General features: G+C 41.8%; 1 protein-coding gene across 1 annotated transcript in view; it reads left to right on the top strand.

The window, feature by feature from the left end:
* gnai2a (guanine nucleotide binding protein (G protein), alpha inhibiting activity polypeptide 2a) overlaps positions 1 to 25230 on the top strand; it is a 49259-nt gene extending 24029 nt beyond the window's left edge. Inside the window, exons 3-10 of the mRNA XM_018734088.2 lie at positions 9463 to 9505; positions 11664 to 11805; positions 15715 to 15875; positions 19520 to 19648; positions 21345 to 21474; positions 22725 to 22878; positions 23229 to 23443; positions 23741 to 25230. Of these exons, the coding sequence (XP_018589604.1) occupies positions 9463 to 9505; positions 11664 to 11805; positions 15715 to 15875; positions 19520 to 19648; positions 21345 to 21474; positions 22725 to 22878; positions 23229 to 23419 (950 nt within the window). The 3' untranslated portion in view covers positions 23420 to 23443; positions 23741 to 25230. The remainder of the gene's footprint in view (positions 1 to 9462; positions 9506 to 11663; positions 11806 to 15714; positions 15876 to 19519; positions 19649 to 21344; positions 21475 to 22724; positions 22879 to 23228; positions 23444 to 23740) is intronic.
* Positions 25231 to 26656: the final 1426 nt, after the last annotated feature.

Consider the following 26656-nt stretch of genomic DNA (forward strand, 5'->3'; position numbering starts at 1 on the left):
ACTTAAACATAATTTTGGGTCCCCCCCACACACGCACCCTCCTTTCATTTAAAGCAACTATATTTGGATGCCATTGTGTTGCTTTCCTGATGTGGAAACGTAGAACACGACACAATAGCAAAAGCTTGTATGAACTGTTGGATGTTGATGTAAAACAAACTCTCTGGAACACTGCTGGTTTTGTACCTATAAGGTTTTGTTTTTTTTTATGTGTTGTACTTGTCGACTTGTACACGCAAGTGTGACAGGATGTCTTTCATACATAGAGCAGAACCAAATGCTGATTAACCTGGGAGGGCTTTTGTTCAGTTTGTTATAACTGAAAAGCTGCTGGGTGTTTTGATGTGTTTTCCACAGAAGGAAAACCATAAGGAACCCCAGGCTGGAATATAGAGACCAACAGACAGTAGAGAGACCAGGAAAGGCAGATGCTGTTAAAGTACAGCTGTTTTACATCCTTCAGCCTCATTTCCTGTTTCAAGCATTGTTCTGCAGTGTTTAGTTTTCAAATGTGTAAGTGTGGGGTATTGGGCAAATGGTTGCTGCTATCAGAACAAAGTGTCACTCAAGTAACAGCAAAACCTGGTTTGATCGTATAGTTTCTCTATTTCATTAGCTTGTTTGGTCAAATCAGGATGTCTCATTGGTTGGCATAGAGACGCAAGGAAAATGACAACCATCAACACAAAATGTGGCTGAAGCTATTGCATTTGCTGAATAAATAGTATTGGATTTTTAATGTAATCTGACTCCATAATGTTCCATTTAAATATAATAAGCTTTGACTCCATGTATATAATTACTACAGACTATATAGAGTAAGTTAATGTAACTTGCCCTGTATGAAATACAACAACCGGCAACATATAGAGACTTTATGATCCAGACTAAGGTTATAAACAAGAACGAAATGTACAAATTATAAACATTTTTTAAGCTTACTGCTGAGTTCTCTTCATTTTTACCCACCCAGGTAGACTGTAATGTTTGATTGTTGGTTCTCAGAAGCTGCTGTACTCCTGTTCTTAGGAAATGGTATGACTTCCAGTTCTGAAGGAGGAGGTACCCAAGCTTCCTTTGTGTGCCTCCCAATTCCAAGGCTAGTTCTGCCATTCTTTCCTTTTCCGGACCTGTTTGATAGAATGAATGTCCTGAGCCCTATGCCACCGCCGCCACCCCCGTGAGGAATGGCTTCCCTTGGCTCCAGAGGCAGGTGTTTAATATGTCCAAACCCTAACCCTTCTGTCCCACATCCTGTGTTCCACAGGTACCAATTAGCGTAGCATATTTTCTTCTGATTACTTTAACAGGTCCACTGGGAGGAGGCAGGAGGCAGCCCTGGGGAAGGTATGTGGAGAACATTGAAGACAGTTTAGAAAAGGGGGGAGGGTGTTCTGGGGCCTCTGTGGCACTATGGAGGTCTGGAATGGGGAGGTTTTGCAAGTAGATGCTATCCTCCACCTCAGCCAGCACTGCAGTGCTTATTCATACGTGACAACTTGGGTAGTGTGCTGCAGTCTTCGGTGCTGCAAATGCCTAATGCACAAGAGCCTTATCACTGCACAATCAAAATCCTTGGCCTTTGCTTAGGTGGAAGAAGTTTCTTAGGCAGTTTTCATTTACCTTCGTTAGACAGGGAAAACGCTCAATACAGATACCTTATGTTTTCCCTCAGTCTGCTTGGATCTTGTCATTTAGACTGCTTCTTTTCTCATTTAGACATTTATAGTGCTGAAAGTTAATTTGGTAGAAGTACTTTGTACCTCTATATATATTTGCCCACTTGATGATCAGACCTTTAGCATTCTTGGCTGCAAGCCTTGTTGTGTATACTATGCCCTCTTCTGTTTTTATGATAGCCAGCTGCTGTTCTTGTGTAGATCTCAGAGGTGAGTTTAACACTTCAAAAAGACTTGCAGATATTTAAAAAAAAAAAAAAAAAAAAAAAACTTGCAGCAAAAAGCCTGTGGTTAATAGATCACATTTTGGACAAGTTAGATGCTTCTCCTCTGACCTTTTGTACGATTGCTGATTATAGGCCTTTCCTCATGAGGAAGGAGAGCAGCATATTCCTGCAGGGGAAAAGTGGTCTTCTCTTTGCAGAGATGCTCCTGTGGTTTGAGTAAATGTCATGTGTACCTTGTCTTCCCTTATCCCCTGTGGTCCCTGCTGGACCTCATGGCTGTGGATTTGGACAGATTTACTGGTGCCTAGAACACCATTTTGCTGTTTTAAAAGGGTATGTAGGAGTACCTTCTCCACTTTAGAGGGAAATGAAACTCTGCATGAATCCCTTTGCCTCGTTGAGGTCTGGGACATGCTACATTCACCCGAATGCCTGTTTGAGTGGCCTTTATAAAGAAAATGATGTCAAAGCGTTTGCATTGGTTCCTTAGAGAAGCCCATGTAGTTTTTTTTAAATGAACCCCATACAGAGGTATTTTAAAGATCCTATTTAACAGATGTTAAGCTAACTGCTGAAATTTTAACAAATTATTTAAATGTGGTTAAAAGTATAATTTTGTTTTTGTAGTTGGGTTTTTACGGAGATGGGAAAAGGCGACAGTCCAATTTAACTGTATTCTGTGTGGGAGGTACGGAGAATCTGTTGCTTTCATGAGCAGTTTTATAAAAAAAAAAAAAAAAAAGAATCCCTACAGTATGGTAAATGTTTCCTGCATGGTGTGAATCTTTCGAAGAAAATTTGGAACTTTTTGAAACAATGACTTGAATTTTCAGGTTATACATTTTAATACTATTTGAAGACATGCGTAAGTGCAGAACTGCAGTCCTATTGTCCTTGCTACTGTGAAGGTTTCAAGGCAATGTCATATTAAAACAAACTGAACTATGAATTATTCAGCAGGCAATGTTGTTTCCCCTTATGTCAAGGCTCCTCAGAGGGCAGAACGTATTAATGTTTTAGGGTAGTGTGGCCTGCAGGCAAGACTGGAGACCTGTGTGGGTCTTTGTTTAATTGTACAAGTGCCTTCATATAGTTTTTTTTATGTGGCCATATTCACAAGTTTGCATAAGATGGCAACTGACAACACTGATTTTTGCCCGTTCTCAAATTGTCACGTATTTGTTTTTAAGGGGAAATACTGCTATAAATGGCTCTTTGTCTGCATGGTTGCCACTGTGGTATCTGCTGTAATATGCTACCTTTTATACTGTTAAACTTTGTGGTCTTACTTCCCAGTTCCACTCAGTGTATAATTAACTGCAAAAACTTCTTGTCATTTTTCCCCCGCTGCTTGTTGCCACTTTAGCTGGACAAGCTTCACAATTAAATGTTGAACCCAGAAACTTAACACTATTAGTCCTCTGACTCCACAACTCCTCCTCCTGTCTTAAATATAAGCCTTATATCAATCTCTGCCAGCCCCATCCCTCCTAACTCGTGCATAAACAAACACTTAACCATACAGCACTTGACTGCTGTAAATCTCTCTATTGGGTCCAGCTTTTAGAGATTAGAACTATTATACTATCTGTAAGTGATCACGTTACCTATGAAGTTACTCAAACTTGCTCCTTATTGCAACATCACTTCAAAGTATGGTACAACAAGTATGGGCATGTTTAACCGTCGAGTGAGCAGTCTTTTTCACTATCTTCTGCACCTGTTAACTGTTAAATTGGAAAAAGGATGTCATCTAGGATTGGAATTCATGTTAACTGATGTTGGAATTGTAGATGAGTTGGCATTTGATATGTATCTCTAAAGGTTACATGAAGCAAACACTCTTGTTTATTTTTTCAGGCAGCATGAGAGCAAGATTTTTAACTGTTATGCTCAGCATGTCATTTTTAAAGCCTATTTAGACTTTTCCTGACATCCTATAGCACAAAACTTTAAAGAGAGGGGCACTCTGCCATTATACAAACAAGTGAAAGTTATACACAACAAGAACACATTACCTGGGTTAGTGAGGCTGATGGAAAGTCTAAGTATCCTACTTGAAAAATGGAGATGATGTAAAATTTTGTTCAGCAAATTGTTATGGTTGGGTGACCTGAAACAATTTTTTTTAATGTCATTGTTCACTTTCAACTTGCTCATGCAACACATAGAGTAGCAAGGAACACCCCCATCTCATACCCAGGTACTCAGTTGCTGCATTGGCCTGCAGGGTGATTGATGATCAACAGAATAGAGGCTCTTCCCTCTATTCTGTTATGCTCAACAGCCCCTTCTATTGCCTGTCCTGTGGTGTGGAGAATTGGAAGATGTGGAGTATTCATAAAAGGAAAATGCTGTTTCTTGACCAACTAGAAAGAATGGGAGAAATGACTGGCAACACTAACTTTTGTAACTGACTTATCCTACAAGTGTAAAAAACCATTTATCTTCAAATAAACCAAAGCACTAGTAAAACAAAAAGGGGAAAAAACAGCAGAACTTGGAAAGAGACATTGATTGGCTTGAGTTCCAGCATGTTTGGAGGGTTCTTTTGTCTTTACTGAGAAGTGACAGCCCCCAAGTAACTATAGCCATACCCTGAATATGGGTACAACTGTTCAGTTCTTCCTGAAGCTGATCTTGAAACCAAGAGGAAATTTATCATCAGGATGGGTTTTGGGGTGAAAAGTTTTTTTTTGTGTGTGTGTCAGTGGTAGTCATTTGATCTTTGTCTTAAATACGTACATTTATTGACAGTAACACCTAGCTCCTCTCAGGTCTTTGTGGGACAGCAACTTTCTCATGGCAAAATTTATTCACTTAGCTGACACTTTTCTCTAAAATGGTTTACAATTTTAAGCTGCTTACAATTATCTACCCATTTGTTTGGGTAATTTTACTGGTGCAGTATAGAGTAGGTGCCTTGCTCAAGGGTAGTACAGCTGAAGGTGGGATTCGAACCTGTGGCCTTTGGGTCCAAAGGTGGTAGCTCTAATACCGCAACTCTTTTGTTAATGATTATGTTGTTAAACTATTTTGTTGCAACATAGTCACTGTCAGTGTAAAGCACCTTTTAGGCTTTCAACTAAAGGGCCAATGTGCTTTCACTGAGAGGGCATGTGCTGTAGTGGAGCTTGTCTCTCTGAAATTCTTCACTGGGCTTTCTTCTGAAAGGGTCAGAAGGTCTTCAGTGGCAGCTGGCAAAGCCTATGTTGTGTAATGAGTGCAATTTCCTTTGTAACCTGTCTGGTTGGGTGTGTTTTTATTTATTTTTTTTTCCCCTTAAATGCATCTTAAGTGTCAGTTATATCCCCTGTTAGGAGATATTTGTATACTAACCCATGGTTCCCTCAAGAAAGCATTTTCTCCACATTCTACTCCAGCATGCCTGGTTTCTTAACTAAGTGGTAGGAAGAGCATCAGTCACTGTAGAGCACCTAGCTGGAATGTCTTGCATCTCGCACACGTGCATAGCTTTTTGTGGAGCACTGTGCTTGCAACTTGTATGTTGCTCCTCTTGTATGTCTGCAGCTTGTGGTGAAACGGTCCAGGCCTGGCACTGGTACGTCATTAACGATCCTGCTCATGCTGCCAAGAGGCACATCCCAGCTGGCAGCCTGACTCGCCCGCTTTTTCTGGATGCCATTACTTACAGGCACACAATTTCTGTGTGCAGACAGAGTGGCATCTGTCTTCAGCTCCCTGATTTGTTGATGCTGCTTGGCTCTGTCCTCCTTTCTGCTTTAGTATGCCACCTCCATTCAACCTGTTTCAGTGCCAACCATGAAGTCCAAGGTGTGGCCAATTGACAAAAAAAGCAATTTCCCGTTTGGTTATGTATGTGAACTGAAATTGCTGGATGCGTCACTGTACATCTGTTCTCTTGTCATGCTCTGTTCTTTACACCGGACAGGATAGAAATTCAAAAGACTGCAACAATCACCAGCTAGGAGAGAGTGGCCCTCTGGCTTTTTCTTTGTATTGCGTGTATATTTAACACCCATCCTTCCTGTAGCATATATGCGAAAAACTATAAACCACCACAACTTGTTTTTGGAATTTTTAGGTGGTCCTATATGCTGCAGGGAATAATTTTCTTTGTACTGTAAAAACTCAATGTAAGTGGTCACTGATCAGCAATTGTGGTTATGGTTAGATGCCACCACCAGTCCTGATGCACAAGTTTGATCCATTTGCTACACCCTTTTATCATATTTCATGTGCTTGATATACAGAACAAAATTTAATAGCAAGCTTCCCATTCAGGTAGATGTTTAACACGAACTTTTACAATTCAGCAATTTTTTTTAACACTTTCTCTGATTTGGAGTTTAGCTTTTATGCATATGTGTTAACGTGAAGTGAGATTCTTTAATTGTAAAGCTAAGCTAAATTTAAACACAGCCAAAGATTAGTACTCCCCAGATATACTCTCTGTGGGTCATCTTTGCAGTTCAGAAGGGACAGTTTGTGTCCTCATGTTAGGTAAAGATAGTGACCAGCCTGTTACACCAGGAAGATGGATGGATAGGTTGGGTGGCTGTAGAAATGGCTGGGAGCTTCTGCTGGTGAATCCAGTATACATGTAGTTATAATTCGAAGCCCTGGCTCATAGGTCACCTTTACTTCTCCTGGTTCACCGTTTCCAACCAAGGAACAAACGCAAATTGGCGGAACTGAATCTGACCCCTTGTTCTGTGAGGGTCCTGCAGCTGCCCGCTATGCCCTAGTGAGCCCTAGAGCACAGGTTCTGTGTACTCCCATAGCAAAAACACACAAAGGTTGTGCTGTATATGTCATGTTTCTATTTTTGAAAAAGGTCAAAGTGTGTGGCACTCCAATTATCATTAGTCCACAGCAGGTTTCAGGGAAAAATGAAAAAAGGAAGTTTTCCAAGCCAGGCTAGGTTTTATGTAGATGTGTTTTGCTCTTGCTACATGAGTTACTACATGTGTGTAAGATCATGTGCCAACTCACGCTGACCTGTTTCTCTTAGTTTCAGGTTTTGCTCATCAGCTGCCAGTTACAACTGGGTTAAGTCAAATTGCAGTGCTTTCACATTACAGGTTATGTCTCTGTGAATCACTGCATGTTCTCCTAGGGGTTACAAGTTCTGAGTATGAAATACTAAAACTGTGAAGTGGCCGGTTTTGTGGCTGTTTGGCAGGAGTCAAGCCAGAAGGTCCTGCTGCTACTGGAGTCCTGTTAATCTTCTCTGGCTCACACTACAGCTGTTTCACACCAAAAGCTGCCTAATTAGTTCCCCCCATAATGTGACTGCTTGAGGAGTCTTTCAAGATCTGCTCATTTCAACCAGTTAAAGAGCAGAGGCCATTTTTTGCTTACATTTCTTGCCAGGGTGAACTTGTGCTTGTCCTTGTTGGATCTTTTGTATTAAAATTTAAATCTTTCCAAGTTGCCCCTTCCCCTGTTCTCTGAAGGTCACAGTTGTAACTCATCTGTGTCAAAAGTGATTGGGAAAACGAGAACAGGTGGGATATGGGGTTAAGAAATCTTCCTCTTCTGTATGCACAGATGCTCACAGCTTCTCCCCTTCTGCCTTGATAATTGCCACCGCACCGTTCTTACCCTCCCTGTATTACAACTGTCGTCCCAGATTGTTACTTTTATGTCTCTTAGAGGACGTTCATGCATTATGGGTGCTTTCATCTGTACTGGTAGATGGTCAGGCTGAATGTTTTTCCTGGAGTGCATCAGTCTTGACCTTCTTCCTCTTGTGTGTGTCACATGGGGTTTCATAGTTGTTACTGTGTGTGTGATTGCATTTTGAGTTGGCCCCTGATTGTCACTGCTCATTTGAAGGTCTTAACCTTCCCATTTGTTTGCATATGTTTGCAGTCAAGCTCTTTGAGCATGCTTTGTTTGTACAAATACAGAGAAACTAGATGGTTCAGCTCTGTTCTGCAGTTTCATTACATAGCTCATTAAACATGCTGACCTTTATGGACAGGTACGGTGAGAAACATTGTGTAACATTCTAAAGCTGAAGCAGTTTCTCTTGAGTTTGGCAAAACTGGACATTGCAGTCTGGCTACACCAGTTGAGTTTGGGGACATAGATCAGCAGCTATTTCTTGGTCTGCTCTTCTATAATTTTGCCTTAAGATTTTAGAGATGATACACACAATCAGCTGTGCTCAGCCTTACATTGTAGTTTTCAGTAAAGTACTGTGTACATTTCTACTTGCAGACCTTCCTTTCATGTACGCATTTTGCCCCCTAGCGCATGCGCACACACACTGTCTACAGTCAGTTGAAAAATCGTTGTGCTTTAATTTCTAATGTGACCTGAATTGGGGCCTACAGCATGCTGGGACACTAATGCTCAGTTACACACAGATCATTGCCTCCTGTGTGTAGTCAGGCAGTGTTTTAACCACCACTCCTTCATCTCAGAACAAACCCAGCAGGATAGAATGGCCCACATTTGTTCTGCCAGTCTGTATCCATCCCTTTTACTTTTCTCTGCAGTTTCACTATTAAATGAAATTACACTTTCAATTTGTGTAACTGGCCAGGAGTCAGCGCTTCTGCCCACTACCACCACTTTTTTATATAAAGTTTATTGCAAGAGGAATTGATGGATAAATGATTGCCATTACTGAGGGAGCTGTACCATAACCCAGCAGAACTTCTTTCAGATGGAGAGATGGATAGCATTGACCAAATGGTACACTGGTAAACTCTTATGTCCCCCCCACTGGCCTAGTTTGTTAGCAGTCCTGGTACCTGTAGTGCAAACCCAACTGTAGCAGAGGGCATTGTAATTTTGTGTACAGAGCTTGTGTCCAAAAACCTCTTGCATGTTTTGATTTCTTGCTGTTGTAGACATAAATATATTTAAAAAAAAAAAAAAAAATGTAGAAGTCAGTCTAGATAAACATCTGCAGCGTTAATACATCAGTACTGATGTCCCAGCACTGTTCCTTGTTCCCTAATGGCAGATTTAATGAAAGTGATCAATCAGTGGATCATGGCTGAGCAGTATGGAGTGGAGGTCAAGTAAGAGAATGGAATGGGATGCTGAAGAGCTGCTCTGATCTGGCAACACTGCTGTTGGTTCCTGGAATTCACTGTTTCTGTGAAAACATGGCCGTGTGATGTGTTGGTGGTGCAGGTTTGTGATGGTGACGGCATTGGTGTTTCGACCGCTAGCCCCTATCGCGAAGGGGACCTGGATGCCTCCGCTGTGGTCCAATCCAGGTCGTCTTGGAGGTTTGAGAAACATTTTGTCAGAACATCGGCTTTTTAAATTGAGAAGCAGAAACATCTTTTGGTTTTGCATCTATAGAAGGTATAACACCCTGGTCTCACATGTTATAAGATTTGACTGCTCTGGGAATTCATGTTGAGGAAGTGGTTATTGCACAAAGAGTGTACAAGACAATGCTTGGGGTGGATGTGTCTATGTGTTCATATATTTGTGCAGGAAGGGTTCAAGCCTGTCTGAGTGGAGGGATGTGTGATAGACCAGTGGCTGGATATTTATATATCTGTATTTTTAACCATTGTTTCAAACTGTTTTTCTTTCTGCAGGTGCTGGTGAGTCAGGGAAGAGTACTATTGTGAAGCAGATGAAGTGAGTGGCTGCCTTTTCTCCAGATTTTTAATCTTTCATTCTCTGAATTTCATGATCCTTTGGGGAAGAAGGTAGCACAGTGGTTTGTGCATAGTGTCATTTTGTAATTGAAGGACCACATTTCTAATACCCAGTCCCATTATAGCACCCTTAAGCAAAGTATGTGTCCTGAATTGCTTTAGTTTAAAAAAAAAACTTATGTAAGCAGCCTCGGACAAAGGTGTCAGCTGAATGATTCAAATTAAATAAGCTGCTTCTGAAACTTCAGTGTAAATGCTCAAGGCAGACTCCTGACCACCAACACACACTACAAGATGCTGTTCTAACTTTTTGCACTGGAGATCTTCGCATGACTTGGACTGTATCAGCCTCTTGCTGTCAGCCGAAGCTCAAACTCAGCAGCAAATGCACTTCCTCCTCATCCCAGCTTGGCTAGCTGATGCCAATTTGCTTACCCAGCAGGCTGGGCTGAAGCCTAGGGTTTGACTGGCCTCCTAGTTGTAGAAAATTGTAGCTATATTTTGGGCAAGCTTTCAGCGGCAGTTGCTGTCAAAGGGTCAGTGGTAAAATGGGAGAGACCTTGTTGAGGCTGTCGGAGAAACTTCAACAAAAGACCAATCTGTAAAGTAATGGACCTGATGGCAGTACTATGTTTTACAGTATGTTCCAGGACTTATGAAATTATTAAATCAATTCCCTCACTCCACCTCAAAGCTACCTTGTCACATAAGTGGCTCTGACTAATTTAATTCACCAAGGATTGTTGATGAATCTGAAATCTGTTTGTGGGACAACTCTCTGTTCACGGGTGAGTTGAGCTGTGTGCACTCAGCTGCACACTTAGGCATACAGATTGCACTTGTGCACACAACCAAGAACAAGTTTACTCCTGCCAGTTTTCTTGCTCTCTGATGTGCCTGATGTACAGTATGTGCTGTAAAGCATATACATATTGCATTGTTTGCTTAATCTTGCACTTACAAAGTGCTTATGATTTACAAATGAGAATGAATGCACATGGGTGCTCACACTCAAAAGGCTCCATTATTTGTCCACAGTATTGTGGTTGAGCAGTGTTTCCCAAAGCCCCTTTCATCAACTGATTCATAGTATAGTTCAGCCTCAGGTTATTAGCACAGCCTTGCAGAGTTATTGCGGGAACATAGTGCGAAAGATCTGCACCTTTGTAGACATTTAATTGATTGTGGTTATTGACTGTATGTTTGTGGTATTTCAGTTTTGTTGGGTGGGAGCCATTGTGGATTTAAATATATCTCTTTATCTGACAGGCTTAACATCAGAAAATACCTATCTGAATTTGGGTTTTTACTTGTCTATATCAACATTGAAGCTGTCCTGTGTAAAGTTTGAGTTGTCATTTTCAACATGCTTATTTTATATTCTGTGCACTTGTCTTTTGACTTCTGTGTAACAGAATATCCAGCAACACACACTTTTTTCCTGACTGTCAGCCTCCTTCACATTCTGATGAAGTTCATTTGAGAACATTGCACCACACAGATCACACGGTTGCAGTGCCAATCTCTCTTCCCTTCATTTACTTCCAAAACTGGAAGTATTTTTGTGGAAATTACTGTTGCTTCATTCTCTAGCTCTTCCGTGCTCTTTTCCCCAGTAAAACTTTTTTGTAAATACTTGATGAGTCATCTCTTCTGCTTGGTTCCCTGCAGTGATCCAAAGTGCTGGCTGTATTTCTTTGCAACACCTCAAATGTACATCCACTAGGGGATCAGAACCCAAAGCCATGAATGGTGTAATCTGTTGTGTTTAAGGGTTTTAACCTCCAAGTTATATTATCACGTGCTGGACAGAACAATGGCAAAATTTAAAACTTAAATGACAGTAGGTGATGTTTTCACTGAAAAGGTTTAGAGCTTCAGTAAGAAGTACAGTACATTGTGATACATTGCATTTGCATGAGGATATTGATGCATTCAGGCACCAACAATTTTTTTTTTTTTTTAAATTAGACTGGGTGGATGAAGTGGGATAACAATTATTACCTCTGACATTTCTTTTGTGTCTTTAACTCTTCATGTAAACACTTGACTTTTGGCCAAATATGGCAGTTACCCTCAAGAAGAGGACCAGAGAATAGCACAGCTGTTTATACTGTTTCTTCCCTTTCTGCCCTTAGGATCATCCATGAAGATGGCTACTCGGAGGATGAATGCAAACAGTACAGAGCTGTGGTGTACAGCAATACTATCCAGTCTATCATGGCAATCATCAAGGCCATGTCCAACCTGAAGATAGACTATGAGGAGTCTGCCCGAACTGTATGTATCTTTCTATCGCTCTCATACAAACTTAGGTTTATTCAATTAGCAGATTTTCTCCAAAGCAGTGTTTGTCTGAGTAAACAGTTCATTTTACAGCACATGAAGAGACGCTATTGTTGAAGCAGTCACGTACCATTATTTCTGCCAGCACACATTGCATGAGTAACTGCAGATCGATTGGAAATACAAAGGTGGTCATGAGATGCAATGCAAGTTTGAGTAGTCTGGATATCAGGAGAGAACTGGGTCTGAAAGAGATGGATTTTGAGACCCTTTTTGAATGTTGAAACAGATTCACCAGTTCAGAGGGGGAGAGAACTCATTCAACCACATCAGAACCAAAACCAAGAACCGGTGGACATTTCATTTAGGACCTTTCGTGTGCGGGACCATCTAAAAAGCAAAGTTGGAGGAGCCAAGCAGTCTGACGAGGGTGATCAGGTCCTGCAGTTATCGATGAGTAGATCCTCTGACTGTCATGTAGGCTGTAACAAGAGTCTGAAACTTGATACAGCAAGAGACGGGAGAGAGATGACAAGGGAAGATGCGTGGGAATGCTTTGGAAGGTCAAACAATTCATGCCACTGCATTCTGGTTTAACTTGAGGGGCATTATAGCAGAGGCCAAACTACCAGAGGAGGTAGTTCATGTGGGACATCACTGTGACCTGGACCAGGAGCTGTGTCTCGAGTGTGTTGTGAGGAGTTGCTGTGTGCAGTTACTGTATGCAGCATTGGATTATGGCTTAAATGTGCAGGGAGAAGCAGAGATTGGAGTTGATTGTTGCTCCCAGGTTCTTGGCCAATTGAATTAGATGAAATGAGCAAATTGTCCAGTTTGATACCGTTTCTGACATGTCTGAGTCAAGCTGTGATATGAAAGGATATGTCTGTAGCTGTTAAGGAGCTGAGTATCATCAGCATAACAGTGATGGGAGAATCCATGAGAGTCAAGCAGAGTAGATGGAGAAAAGGTGATTTGATGTAAGAGAATGAGGTCAAACAGTTCACTTTGTGAGAGTTGTTGAAATGCAGGGAATTAGGCTTTGCTGGGAGTCCTGGCATAGATTGGGTTAGATGGATGTCGAGAGCAGGTTGGTGGTGGAAGCAACTTTTTTTTTTTTTCTTTTTTCTCTCTCCTTCTAAAGAACAAGGCAAAATTGTCAGCAGCAAGTGCAGAGGAAGGAGGAGGAGGTGAGAGGAGGGAAGGAAAAAGTGGTGAAAAGTTCTTGAGGATTACTGGCTGCAGACCATTTTATTATGGTACAAAGCAGTCTTTGCTAATTAAACAGAAAACAACATAAAGGAGTTCCTTAGAAACTGTGTTTTACAAACAGTCCCATCTTTCCCCATATTAACAAATGAACCAGTTGCGATAAGTATTCTGAAAGGCACCTCGAACCTTCCCTGTATTCCTTTTTCACTATCAAGTTAAGAATGCCTGCAGTTGGGCTTTTGAAAGGAAAATGCTTTTACTCCAGTGGGTTAACAGGTGTTCCCCATCCAGGTGAAACTATTTAGATTTAAACTTCAGCCAAAAATCAGAGCAACCCATAATCTTCGTGTGCAGTAAGGGTATCATTGTGTTCTGTTCCCGTGATGACTCATTACGCTGTTCAGCATTCTGTTGCTGTGCCATGTACGTCCTCCCCCAGGTTGCGCAGCTGCAAAGGGAGAAAACTTGACAGGATCTCTGTATCGGCGAATAGGGGTAGTGTTTAGAGGCACAGGGGTGTGCCTTCACATCTTGTATCCTTTTCGCCAGCAACTTCAGTCATGGCACTACAGCCCGAAGAAAGCGGCTCACAGAGCATTTTTAAAAGACTTGACTACTCGCCAGGTAGCTACTTAACTGGAGTTAGTCCACAAAAAATGACTGAAATATTGCCTTGACATAAAGTCCTGTCCACATCAAATGACTAACTTATTTATTAGAAGCAACAGATATGCAGGAAATGAGTCTCCGGTGTTGGAGACAATTTTCTGGATGCAAGTGTGTTCAGACAAAAGGATTTGGCTGCTACCATCTCTACCATCAGTCTACACATGCTGGGCCAAGAACTGCTCCTTTCGGGAGAAGAAAATGTCCAATTTGAACTTCTTTTTGGTTGAAGGCTGAAGGTAGATCTTCCTAGAGAAGTCGCACAGAAGGATACGCATGTTATCTCAGTCCCAGAAACATGAGTACATTTGGTGTGGTAAGACCTTACTGAGGCTGTACTTATAAGCACACTGATCCACTCCTAGCCATGTCTGTGTGGCTCTTGCGGGACACATGCCCAGTCTTTCTCTTTCCTACTGAAGTATAGTGTACAATCATGGCAAAATTATCCTGAATTGAAATAGTTCATGGATACACACTCATACACGCTTGCTTTGTGATGTGCCTCTGAGGTTAGTGAATTGCCACGTAGCGGTGAGGGGCTGTGAGCAGAAGCTCAACGTGAATTCTTGTGCTAAGGTTATTCCAGTGTTCCAGGGGGAAACTCAAGTAGCAGCTTCACAATGCCATCAGGATCAGTGAGTGCGACAGTCTGTTCTGTAATGGTATTCTAAATGGACTATACATACATATAGTAATGGTATATACATGTCATTGTTTTCATCTCTGCTGCTGTGTCATGGTTCTGTTTGTTGTGTAGCTGTTTATTCTCACAAAGTATGTATAAAAATATATCAGAAAAACTTTTGACCAGAAGCTGTGTGCGTGAGTCCTAAAACAGTGAGATTATAATGCTAAGAATATCTAAAATTCCCAGCTCTATGGTAAAGGTTTCCCAAAAGTATCAATAATGTTATGTAATTACATTACATTACATTACATTACATTACATGGGGGGACAGCTACTGCCTTTGGACCCAGAGGTCGCAGGTTCGATCCCCACCTCCGGCTGTAGTACCCTTGAGCAAGGTACTTACCCTAAAATTGCTCCAGTAAAAAAAAAAAAAAAAAAAAAAAAAAAAATTACCCAGCTGTATAAATGTGTAAATGATTGTAAGCATGTAATAATTGTGACCTTAACATTGTAAGTTGCTTTGGAGAAAAGCGTCAGCTAAATGAATAAATGTAAAATGTAAATTAACTTAATTTGGTGTCTGTACATTCTGATTTGAACAAATTAATCACTTCCTCCCTGCAGTTACTCTGCTGTAGTTATTGTAACTATAGTATTTCTGTTACATTATATTCTTTGCATCTGCCATAAATGTAAACCATTTGCTAGGACTCATCTGTAACTTAAAATTTTTGAATGAGTCAGGATATGACATTACATTTGAATAATTCCATTCAAGAATTAACATCTCTGTCAGCACAAAGGACACTGCAAGTAAACGCACAGAAGGTCCTCTGGTAGCGGTGGCAAGTTGAAGTGAATAGAGCTTCATGAAGCTTATGGTGGACTTGCTGTAAACATTTGTCATTGGGGACAGTCGTATCTGGGTGCCACTGTTCACTGCTGGGGTGTTGCAGGCATTGGGACAGGAGGTAAAGAGCCAAATGAAGTCTTCTGCTCTAAAGAACAAGCTCACCTGTTGGACCACTGGAAGGCCAGAGCCATTATAAGGCTGTTGCTCCCCCCCTCCCCCCCCCCCTTCTCTCTTCTTCTCCTTTGGTTTTCATCCTTAGTAGTATAACTTGCTTTCTTAATTACTCATTTTAGATCTCCTGTAGTGATTCTGCTTGGTGATCCATAAGCTGTAAAAACTGCACACAGGATGTATTGTATCCTCTGTACAGCTGTTCAAGAAACATTGTGGTTTTGTAACGTATCTGAGAAACATTCCCATTTTTGGAATTCTGTCCTGTCTTGGTTTCTGGATGTTTTTGGCTGTTACAACGTGATGAAGTTATGCATCTGTAGCCCTTTGTGTGTTCATTTGCGTCTTTGTGTGCGTCCCCCTGCAGGATGATGCCCGCCAGCTATTTGCCCTGTCTGCCACGGCAGAGGAGCAGGGTGTCCTGCCAGAAGACCTGGCCAATGTCATTCGCCGCCTGTGGGCCGACAGTGGGGTGCAGAGCTGCTTCACACGTTCCCGCGAGTACCAGCTCAACGACTCAGCTGCCTAGTACGTTTCCTAATGATGTTTAACAGCTTACATCTTCAACGTGAAACATCTGCACGTTAAGTTTTTCTGGTGTCATTTTTGCATGTCACATTTTAATGTGTATATGAAAGTATCTCTGTAAGGTAATGGATTGTATCTTGTATCCTTAAAGATCTTCAATTATTCATAATTTGGAGGCATTCATATCGACTGCAGAGCAACAGAAGAACGACTTCATTTCACATGTACTCAGAGTGGGTTCCTGAAAGCCTTCATTAAAGGGGGCTGCAAATCGGTGTTACAGCTGTGCATATAATGGTCACACCACATGACTGGTCTTTTACTCCTCCACTTGTCTATCATGGCAAGATGTGAGGGCGGTGGGATATCAGGCGATGAAGGAATGTAAAATGGTGGCACCAGCTAACATCTGTGTGCAGTGGGCAGACATTTAACAGGTGTGCCCAGTTAGTCTGAAGGGCCTGATTCCAGCAGTGATGGGGGTGTTTACCTGGAATGGCCAGCATATGCTAGTGTAAGGCTAGTATTGCATGTTGCATTACTGCTCCAGGTGTGCACCTGCTTGTCATTCACCACACATGCCCACAGTGACAGGTTTCCAGAGTAAAACCTTGCAAGGCTCCATTTGAATCCTTTCTGCTTTCTGGAATATTCAGGTCAGCCAGCAGTTGAGCATAGACATCTGTGACCTTGGAGCCAATAAATGATTTACAGACAAATACAAATTACCTTATCTGCATTTTTTAACCTCGCCCCCCTCCCCCATCAGCATTCCTCACATTTGTGGTCTCAGAGCTACTGTGAATTTATAAAAAGTTAGTTTATTTCGTAGTCAGCACTTAGGATACTTTTATCCTAAGGCTGTATGCTGAAATAAATATCAAGTTCAGTACCAGCAATGTAGAATTATTTAACTCCCCCATTTGTACATTAAACCAATTTATTATCATGATGAAATTGGGCAGAAATATCAGCTGTCACTTCCATCTTGTTGGGGATGTGATATTTGGGTCTATAACCCTCTGAAAGTAGGGTGCAGGGCAGCATGGTTAGAATCCCCCCCCATTTCAAGATGGAGCTTGCCACTATGTTATCTGAGATGAACTGTGATCTCAAGTGAAGAAGGAACTGGGTTTTTTGATAAGGACTCCATGTATTGTCTTGCTTGGTGTTTAAGGTGTTAAGTCATCTTCACACTGACCCTGTTTCTTCCACCCCTTTGGCCTGGTTTCACTCAAGGTGGCAGGGTTTCTGTCATGTGAACTGTTACCCCACTTCAGTGCCACACTTCAAATACAGAAGCATGTCCACAGGTGATACACACTTTAGGAATTTGCTCAGTCAGTGTGTATGGGGAATTGAGCATGCCCCTCTTTTCATTGTCTGATGCAGCTCAGCAGTATTGTTTGCTAGTTGACAATGTAATGTTAAATGGAGAGCCCTTCCTTACAGGAAAACCAGGTGCTTTCTGGCAGTGCTGCTACTGCTCTTTTCCTTGGACACTGAGATTAAGGTGCACCTATATGCCATCTGGGTCAAGTTTTAATGGGATTGTGAATGGAACGTGGAATTGGGGGGGGGGGGCACAAAACACCCAAGGTTTTCATATTTTGCAGTTAGTCACTGCATTTTTGGGAACATCTCATTTTTAGCAGTTTTTGTGTGTTGATGCAATACCCACAGACAGAAAAATGTTTGTGTATTTGTTTTAGTAATAATGTAAAGGATGTGATTTGTGCCCTTTCATGCTGCCACTTTTAATCAAAGATCTTAATTGTATTTTCTGTGGTCCCTTTATTTCCCCATCACTGATACATTATCCTCTGACTGGAGCAGTAGGTCTTGTTTGTGCAGTGACTCCTCTCACTTACAGTACTTTGTCTCCATCTCCTACAGACACTCACTTGCTCACCCCAAGAAACTTTAGCCAGTGGTAGGAGGATCTTTCCTGGTATGAAACTATACTGACATCCAACTGTACTCTGCCTAACACCCCCAAACACTTTACATCTCAATTCCTTTTTATTCATAGGTAGTGCACGCTACATGCATGAGGATATGACTAATTATTGTCTGGTTTTAAAAAGAAATGTGGCTGCCTTGATGTGTGGTTAATATACACAATGTTTGCTTCTATAGTTAGAAGTGCTTTACAAACTCAGCCCTTAAGCCACAGATTTGTTCAAAAGATGGAAATTTGTTTAAATGTATGTGGGGGGGGGGGGAAGCTGTTTGTTGTATTTGCAGTTTAAAAATGGACATGGTTGCTTCACACAGGGGTGTTGTAAACTAGCTTAATGTTTTGTTTTTTTCTGCTGCCACCTTGGACTTTTCTTTTTTGTATTGGTCAGATAAAATTTCTGGAAGTTCATTTCATGTAAACAGGTCGTGTGTGTGCTCAAACTGAGGTGCTGTTGTGGCATTTGGTTCTATACTTAATGCTTCTCTCATGCCTCATTGGTCATTGCTGCATCCTATTTTTGATTTGTGAAAAGCTTGGAATCTCATTGGCTTTTAGTCACACTGTCACTTCCCTAGTTCTTTTTGCCATATTAGAATTGTTACGTTTTGTACACAGTTATACTATACAGGTGGTCCCCGATTTACGATAGGCTCATGTTCCGCGAAACCCAGTGCAAGTCAAATATTGTAAGTTGAAAATGCATTTAATACATCTAATGGACACCTCTGCGTGACAGACTGGGAGATGTGGATTGCTGCCACTGCCCAGCATCGCGAGATAGTATTGCACCGCATATCGCTTGCCTGGGAAAACATCTAAATTCAAAATTCAAAGTACGGTTTCCGCTTAATGTCTATCGCTAGCTCACCATCGTAAAGTTGAAAAAATCGTAAGTTGGACCATCGTAAATGGGGCACCACCTGTATATGCATGTTACTGCTGGGAATTTGAATGCATTGGATGGTCTCACAGGCTAGTTGCATATACATCACTCGTACTGGTGGTGTGCGGTGTACACAGTCATCCACAAGTGTACTGGTGGCATCTACTGAGCTCTAAAAAGAGTGCTGATTCTAGTGGTATGTGCATTGTTTTGTTGATTTAAAAGCTACATGAAGCCTTCACAAAATGATATCAAAGGCACCTTATTACTTGTGTAGCACAAGAGGTTAATATGTAAATGATTAGCACAAATTACACAAGCTTTGTTTTGAATGCATCATTTAGTGTGTCAACACTCATGGTTTAAAATTGAGTGCTGAGGATTGTGTTTGGAAAAGAACTAACTTATTTGAATGGTACAGGTCCTCCTTCAAACTCTAAAGCAATGTACATGTTGTAACAACTATTTACATGAATTTCAAGCCACAAGCCATTCAGCGGCAGGCAGTGTGCCTTCACAGCTGAACATAAAAAGGTCCTGCCAGTAATCATTAGCAATTGACTTTGAACTGGTGCCCTGTGCTTCTAGTACCGACTCAGTGCACTTATTCCTCTGTTAAATGTGGAGGCCTCGATGGCTTCAGCTTAATCAAGCTGAATAATGGTTAGAGATCTGAGAGTATTATCACAATTCAGTCTGAATTGCCAATGTGATATAATTATGCATTTTTCACTGTTGACTCGCAACAACCACACTTTTTTCTGCTGATGTCTGACTTGACACTCTTTTGCTTAACAGCTACCTGAATGACCTGGAGAGGATAGCCAGACCAGACTACATCCCCACCCAGCAGGATGTGCTACGAACCCGTGTCAAGACCACTGGCATTGTGGAGACGCACTTCACGTTCAAAGACCTCCATTTCAAGTTGGTGCTCTTGCAGGTTTTTGCCTGTGTGTTCAGAAATGCAGAATAGATTGTGAAAGGTTTGCGCTGTCTGGGAGGAGTCACTGCACAAGTGTCTGAACTGTTAACACATTTGCTGCTCATAGGGTTTGAACTTGATGAGGCCCAAACTCCAACACAATGCGCAGTGCTCATGGTGCATGTGTCACTATTCATGTTAGCATGAACATTCCCAACCTGCAATGATCCTGGGATCACAGAAGTAAAATAGCCGAACTGTTCAGCCAACCAAGTGTGGGTAGTGTGTAGCTAGAATTAAAACTGTTTCTCCAGTCAGCTTTGAGGTCTGTCATTCTGCTCATCCTACAGTGTTGTTCACTGGAATGTTCTGTGTGTCACTAATGAGGAAGTATATTTTCCTGTTACAGAAAAAAAAAAAACGGACATGGGCTCAAAAGTATGATATTTAAAAAAAATTTACATTTTTGTGGAGAGCCAAGAAAAGTGGTGAGGATGAACAGGCAGGGGCACAAATTGTTTCCGTATACTTTCTGCACTGAAATTTGTCTGTGTGAAAGACTAGATTGAAGTGAAGAAAAATAAAGACCATTATAGAGGTCTAGCTCAGATGAAAAAGAGCAGGACCACCCTGGCTCCGTGGCACTGTTAGAGGAAATAAGGCCCCGGAAGGGCTGATGACAGCTCATCCTGGGGGTTTACTCCAAGATGGAAGACAGAGCCTGTAGCGGAGGGCAGGTCTGCTCACCCAGAAGGAAGACTGCCATTGACCACAGGGTCACAAACAGCAGCAGGACATTGGGCACCACTTTTTGACCCATATGCCACCATGAAGTGTGGAGGGGGGTGATCGATGCCAAGCCTTGTCTCTGTCAACGACACTGACCTTCTACTATCGACAGGAGAAGCCAGACGGCTCCCCGCCTGGGACCGCAAGGGTCACTCTGCATATTTGAGCCAACCACCCTTGAGGGCGCCGCTCTTTATGCACGACCTCAGTTTCCCCGCTTCAGTCCAGACCAGGCAGGGGTGAAACAGACCGTGTTATTTCAATGGCATTTATTGGCATTTTTGCACAATGCAGTTGCCATGGTTACTGTTTCACGGCAAACTGGATGAAAGGCAATGAAGGAAATGTTGGCGTTGATTTACTCCATACATTATTCATAGATGCTGCATGCATCTGGAAAGAGAATGCCAGCCCAGTTTTTGATGGGGAGTGTTTTTGCCTGGTGGCTTATATGGGGGGTGAGGGAGCGGGAAAGGCTTGAAACAACAAGCAAAAGCTTCTGTATAGTCATGGAGCAGTGGATCACACCTGCACTATTTGAGTGGAGCATCATTAGGGAATGGTGTCCTGGAGCCCAGGTCTCAACAACATACCCTTCACACCCTGCTTACATTAATGTAGTTTCCAACTGCTGCACCAAGTGGTTTTTGAAGTGTCAGCTGAGTAGGTAATGCCTTAAGGACAGAAAGGGTTAGACTTGAGAAACAGAAGCACATGGCTTAAAGCACTGGATTCCATATTAGTGTCACTTGCACCTCAGTTGTAATCTTTACATAGGATCTTGTTTGCACCTTTGATTTTAAAAAGAAAAAAAAAAAAGCGCTGTATAAATGAGTCATGAAATGAGTGTATATGTGACTTACTGATCCTTGTCCAGACCTCTTCCTGATCATGTTGTGCGTCCTGCAGGATGTTCGATGTGGGTGGCCAGCGCTCGGAAAGGAAGAAGTGGATCCACTGCTTCGAGGGTGTGACAGCCATCATATTCTGCGTGGCCCTCAGTGCCTATGACCTGGTGCTCGCTGAGGATGAGGAGATGGTGAGGAGATGAGAGCCTGACCTGATCCCTCTGTCTCTGCTCCCTAGCCGCCATCTTCATCCTTCAGAGTGGAGTGAAGCTTCATGTTAAATGAGGCCATGTTAGTTTTGTGCCTTAATTAAAATGCACTTTGCCAGCAAACAAGGCATGTTGGTACACATTGCGGTAACCTTAGCACACGTGGTCCTTGACTTATGACAGTTACGTTTCGACAACACAAATCCCCTTGAACTGTATTATATAAATCATACAGGTACATAAGCAGTTCACATACCTGAATACTACAGGGCTTTTCTTGCTACTTTCACAATTTGCTTAAAAATTATACACAATATTAATATACAGTAAAGTGTTGTATGTTCAAGCGGCACTGTTTTCACTTTCATTATTCACCTTTCTGCACCACCCTGAATACTTTACTGGCAAGTTGCCCCCCCCCTCCCCACTTGATAGTATAATTAAAAAAAAAAAGAAAAAAGACTTTGTTGGAATCACAAACTAAATGGGATGTCACGGTGGCACAGCAAGTAGCGCTGCTGTCTCAGTGCCGAGGTGTGGAGTTTGCATGTTCTCCCTGTGTCTGCTTGGGTTTCCTCCGGGTGCTCTGGTTTCCTTCCACAGTCCAAAGACATGTTGTTCAGGTTCCCCCATAGTGTGAGTGACAGTGTGTGTGTGTTCCACTGGTGTATGGATGAGTGACCTATTGTATGTAGTGTATCTAGCAGTGTAAGTCAGTGTGGTGAATAAGGCTGATAACACTACATAGAGTTCGTTGGAAGTCACTTTGGAGAAAAGCATCTGCTAAATACATGTAACTGTTCTGTAAATAACACATTTCTATAAATATAGTAATACGGTCACTGATACGTGAACTGGAAAAAAAAAAATACAGGTTCTCTGGGGCGGGGCAGTGCAGCCAGTGTGATCGAACAGCAGGTGGAGTTGCCGTTAGGCATTACAACCAAACCGTACAGCATATGACAAGTTTGATGGGATGGCCACTGTAAGTCGCTGACGGTCTAAGTGTGTAAAATGCTGTAGTAACGGTTCCTTTTCTCAGTTTAGCCCATTGCAATACCATAATTTTTCTCCAGTGTTTTAATGTTAATCATAGTGAAAGAGTAATCCACATATGTTGTGAATATTATATATTTGCATGGTTCCTATTTTTAGACTATCTTGGAAAAATATGGTAGAATGACAACCTTCAGACTAGAACTCAGGTCCTGCCCCCTCCATTCTTGCTTCAGAACCGTATGCATGAGAGCATGAAGCTTTTTGACAGCATCTGCAACAACAAGTGGTTCACTGAAACCTCCATCATCCTCTTCCTCAACAAGAAGGACCTGTTTGAAGAGAAGATCACCCGCAGCCCCCTAAGCATCTGCTTCCCAGAGTATACTGGTATTGTGCAAGTTACATTTCAGTTTTTAACAGCTTGTTTTGTTATTCAAAGCTGTAGTACATAATAATTATGACATTACGTGATTTACTCATCACCATATGCAGCCAGCCTGGCTCTCAAAGTAGTAATGTAGAAACATGAGCTTCTGCAGGCAGCTCCTGAGTCATCAGGCAGAAGAACCTGAATGGAGATGTCCTGTTTCAGCATGTTTTGCTGAGCCCTTTCACGGAAACAATGATTTTCTTGCAATAGATGGCACGTCTTCCTTGCCCAGGAGTTGTTGGAAGCTTGACCAGTACCCATTATCTGTAGAGGGTTTATCACCCGTCACCCCTTATGTGTCATCCAGGAGCCAGCAATTACGATGAGGCATCGAGCTACATCCAAAGAAAGTTTGAGGACCTGAACAAGAAGAAGGACACCAAGGAGATCTACACTCACTTCACCTGTGCCACCGACACCAAGAACGTGCAGTTTGTCTTTGACGCAGTCACTGATGTCATCATCAAGAACAACCTGAAGGACTGCGGCCTCTTCTAGAGCAGGGACTGAGGAGGAGCCAAGGTGTGTGCTACTCATCTGCTGACATGAACAAACCAGTGTCCCCTGAACTCTGGAGGTCACTTCCTCTGCCACAAAAGTTTATTTAATAAGGGTGTATTCCCTTCTTCTCCTCCGAACTCTAACACACAAGTAGCGTGTACAGTACACATAAGCACTCTCATACACTTCTTCAGGTTCATCATTCCCACGTTTGTTCTCATCCTTGTTGGCAGCATGTCTAGTGTTTGCCTGCGGTTGTTGTTGTTGTTGTTGTTGTTACTGCTCAGGTGACCTCCATACGCACCTCTCTTTCCGCAGGTTTACTTGTGAACTGCTCTAATGACCAGGAGAGGGAGAGTAGATGCACCACAACAGACTGCACTGGTCAGCAAGGATTCCTGCTCTTATCTGCTTCAGTATGGAGAACAGAGACTGAACCCAGCGAGCCTTGCACAATGTCACCAACCGCTCATATCCCTGACCCCAGTGTCACCTTCTCCCCTTGATTATTGTGGTTTTCTGTTATACTGTATGTCTGGTATTTAATTTTAAGGGGTTTCCATATTTGTCTTAACTCCTTGGGCTACGACCACAAATTAACTTTTTCGTTTTTGTGTATTAGCAAAGCAAAGACGAAAACATTTTTATATAATGCATTCATTTTACTTTTTGAAAATCTGTGTGGATTTTTATTAAACTTTCAATTGCAGAAGCTTATTTTTTAAAGGAGGGCATGATAGACAAACTTGATTGAAAGGAAAATGCTTTTTTATAATGTTTACATGAAGTCGTCATTCTTAGCAAAACTGAATACTGTCCTGCATGATTAAGTTGACTGTTAGTTTTAATCTGCACAAAATGGCATATCATTCATTCCTTTAAACAAATAGAAAGCAACTTCACATGGCGAGAGACCGGCAAGATTCTGATATTTAAAATGTGTATGTTCCTAATCCCCTTTTTTTGTGCTCAGTTCCATTCCACAGCTTGCAAGTATGTTTTGCATTTTGTCCTTTGATTTGTTAATTCCGTGATTTTCTTTCTGTAGTTTGTAGACATCGGCCTGATGTTTAGTTTCCTTTACATGGCCGAAAAACAAGGTTAAATAGTTGAGACCAAATCTAACAAAGAAAGGGTTTAGTTTTTGTAAAGATAAAGGCTTTTAAACATCAGTGATTTTAATTTAAATAAAAGTTTCATCACTAGATTCTGTTTCTTGGCGTTTGCTCTAGTCCGAATGTCAGTTTACAAAAATGTATGATTTCCCCACACACACTTTTATTAAATTTAGATTTGAAAACAAAAATATGTGGGAAAACAATGAATCTTATTAAAGCCCAAATCTGTCTGTAAAACACCCCAATTGTTTTGTGCAATCAACACATTCCCAATGTGCAGTATATCACTGGTTTGATTATTGTACCCCCCCATTTTTCTGACAAGGTTTCAGAAGCCTATTTCTTACATCAGAGCTTTATGTAAATTTGGCTGTATGGAATAGTGGTGACAGTCCATTCAAAGGACATAGGTTTTATTCCCTGCTCCTGCTGTAGTACCCTGGAGTCTGGGTATTTACCCTGGCCTGATGCAGTAAAAATTACCTAGCTGCATAAAATGGCAAGCCATTGTTATCAAGCATGTTTTGGAGAAAATGTTATTTAAAAATGGATATTATATACAGTGCACTCAGAACAACAAATGATGACTTACTGTTGAACTTCTGTCTGGTGTGTCTAAAAGGGAACCTCAGTTCCCATAAGAGAGCCAGTCCAACTAACCCTAACTGCATTGCCTCTAAATAAAAAAAAAAAAAAAAAAAATTGTATATTTCCTTCCTAATATATCAAATGGTATTGTTACTGGAGGTTAGCAAACAAATTCAACATTGCTACCACCACCTGTGCTGAGGAATAGCCTGTAGCTCCAGCTTGAAACAGGCTATCTGTGGTGTTCACTTATTTTACATTTTTTCCTTTCTTCTCATCTTTTAGACGTGAACACGTTTCTGAAATCCTCCTCTTCAACCCAATTAGTATGTTTGTTCTTAATCGTATTCTCAGCTGAACCATTTTTTTCTTTCCATAGTCTCAATCACACAGTTACTTTGGATTATGTAATAAGTGGAAATGCATAAAGGGGTTTACCTTCCTTCGGTCTCCTATCACAGTTCTTACCTGCCTCTGCAGTTGTTCCAGCAGCGCTCGGAAAGAGCAAAGGGGAAAATCTGTTTCATGTGTTTAAAAATGTACATTTACACTGTCAGCTGTGACATTTAACTGAACATTACTGTGGGTAGAATTTTATAGCACCAAAATTCTTAAAAAGCTGCTTATGCAAATGTATCATGTTAAGGTGAATCGGTTACATTTACTTAAGCAGGAGCTTTTCTCCAAAGCGACTTCCACTGAACTCTATATAGTGTTATCAGCTCACACACCTTATTCACCGAAGTGACTTGCACTGCTAGATACACTGGTTACGTTGGGTCAGTCATCAGTGGATCTCTCTCTCTCTCACACACACACACACACACACACACACACACACACACACGGGAGAACCATAACAGCGTGTCTTCGGACTGTGGGAAGGAACCGACGCAGGGGGAACGTGCAAACTTCACGCAGGCTGAGCAGGGATCGAACCCACGTCCTCTCGCACCACCCAGGCTCTGAGACAGCAGCACCGCTTACCGTGCCACCAATTACCCCCCCATGTACTGTATACAGTATGTGTATCAGCTGTAATAGAGGTGTAACAGCCATGACTTTAATGCCATAAATTACTAGTAAATGGGTGAAATATGTGTAAAGATTTACGCTGCTGTAAAGACAAAGGCCGGCGCTACTCCACTGTGGTGCAATCGCTGTCCCCACGCTGCCTGTCCACTGAATCGTAACAGTTTGTGTACACTGGCATCCTCCTTTTGGGCCCTGATCCTAGAGCCATTTCAACACAAGTCCGTTTCCTGTGTCTGTTCAAAGTGGAGAACATTCATTTCCAGTTCATTTCTTCTGTGGAATGACCTTTAACCCCACTTTCCAAAAAACTGTACCTACTGCCATGTGTGTTGTGTTTGGAAAGGCAAAGAGCGCCCCCTGCCGACAGCCTGGTCAAATGTGCACTACAGCAGTGTGATGAGTAGCAAAGTAACATTTTGACAAAAGTACAGTGCTTGAAAGTGCTTTTAAACTGCAAGTTTGGTCACCAAATAACTTGCTGAAAAATGGGCCA

Source organism: Scleropages formosus, chromosome 22 (assembly GCF_900964775.1).
Source record: "Scleropages formosus chromosome 22, fSclFor1.1, whole genome shotgun sequence".
Lineage (NCBI taxonomy): Eukaryota > Metazoa > Chordata > Actinopteri > Osteoglossiformes > Osteoglossidae > Scleropages > Scleropages formosus.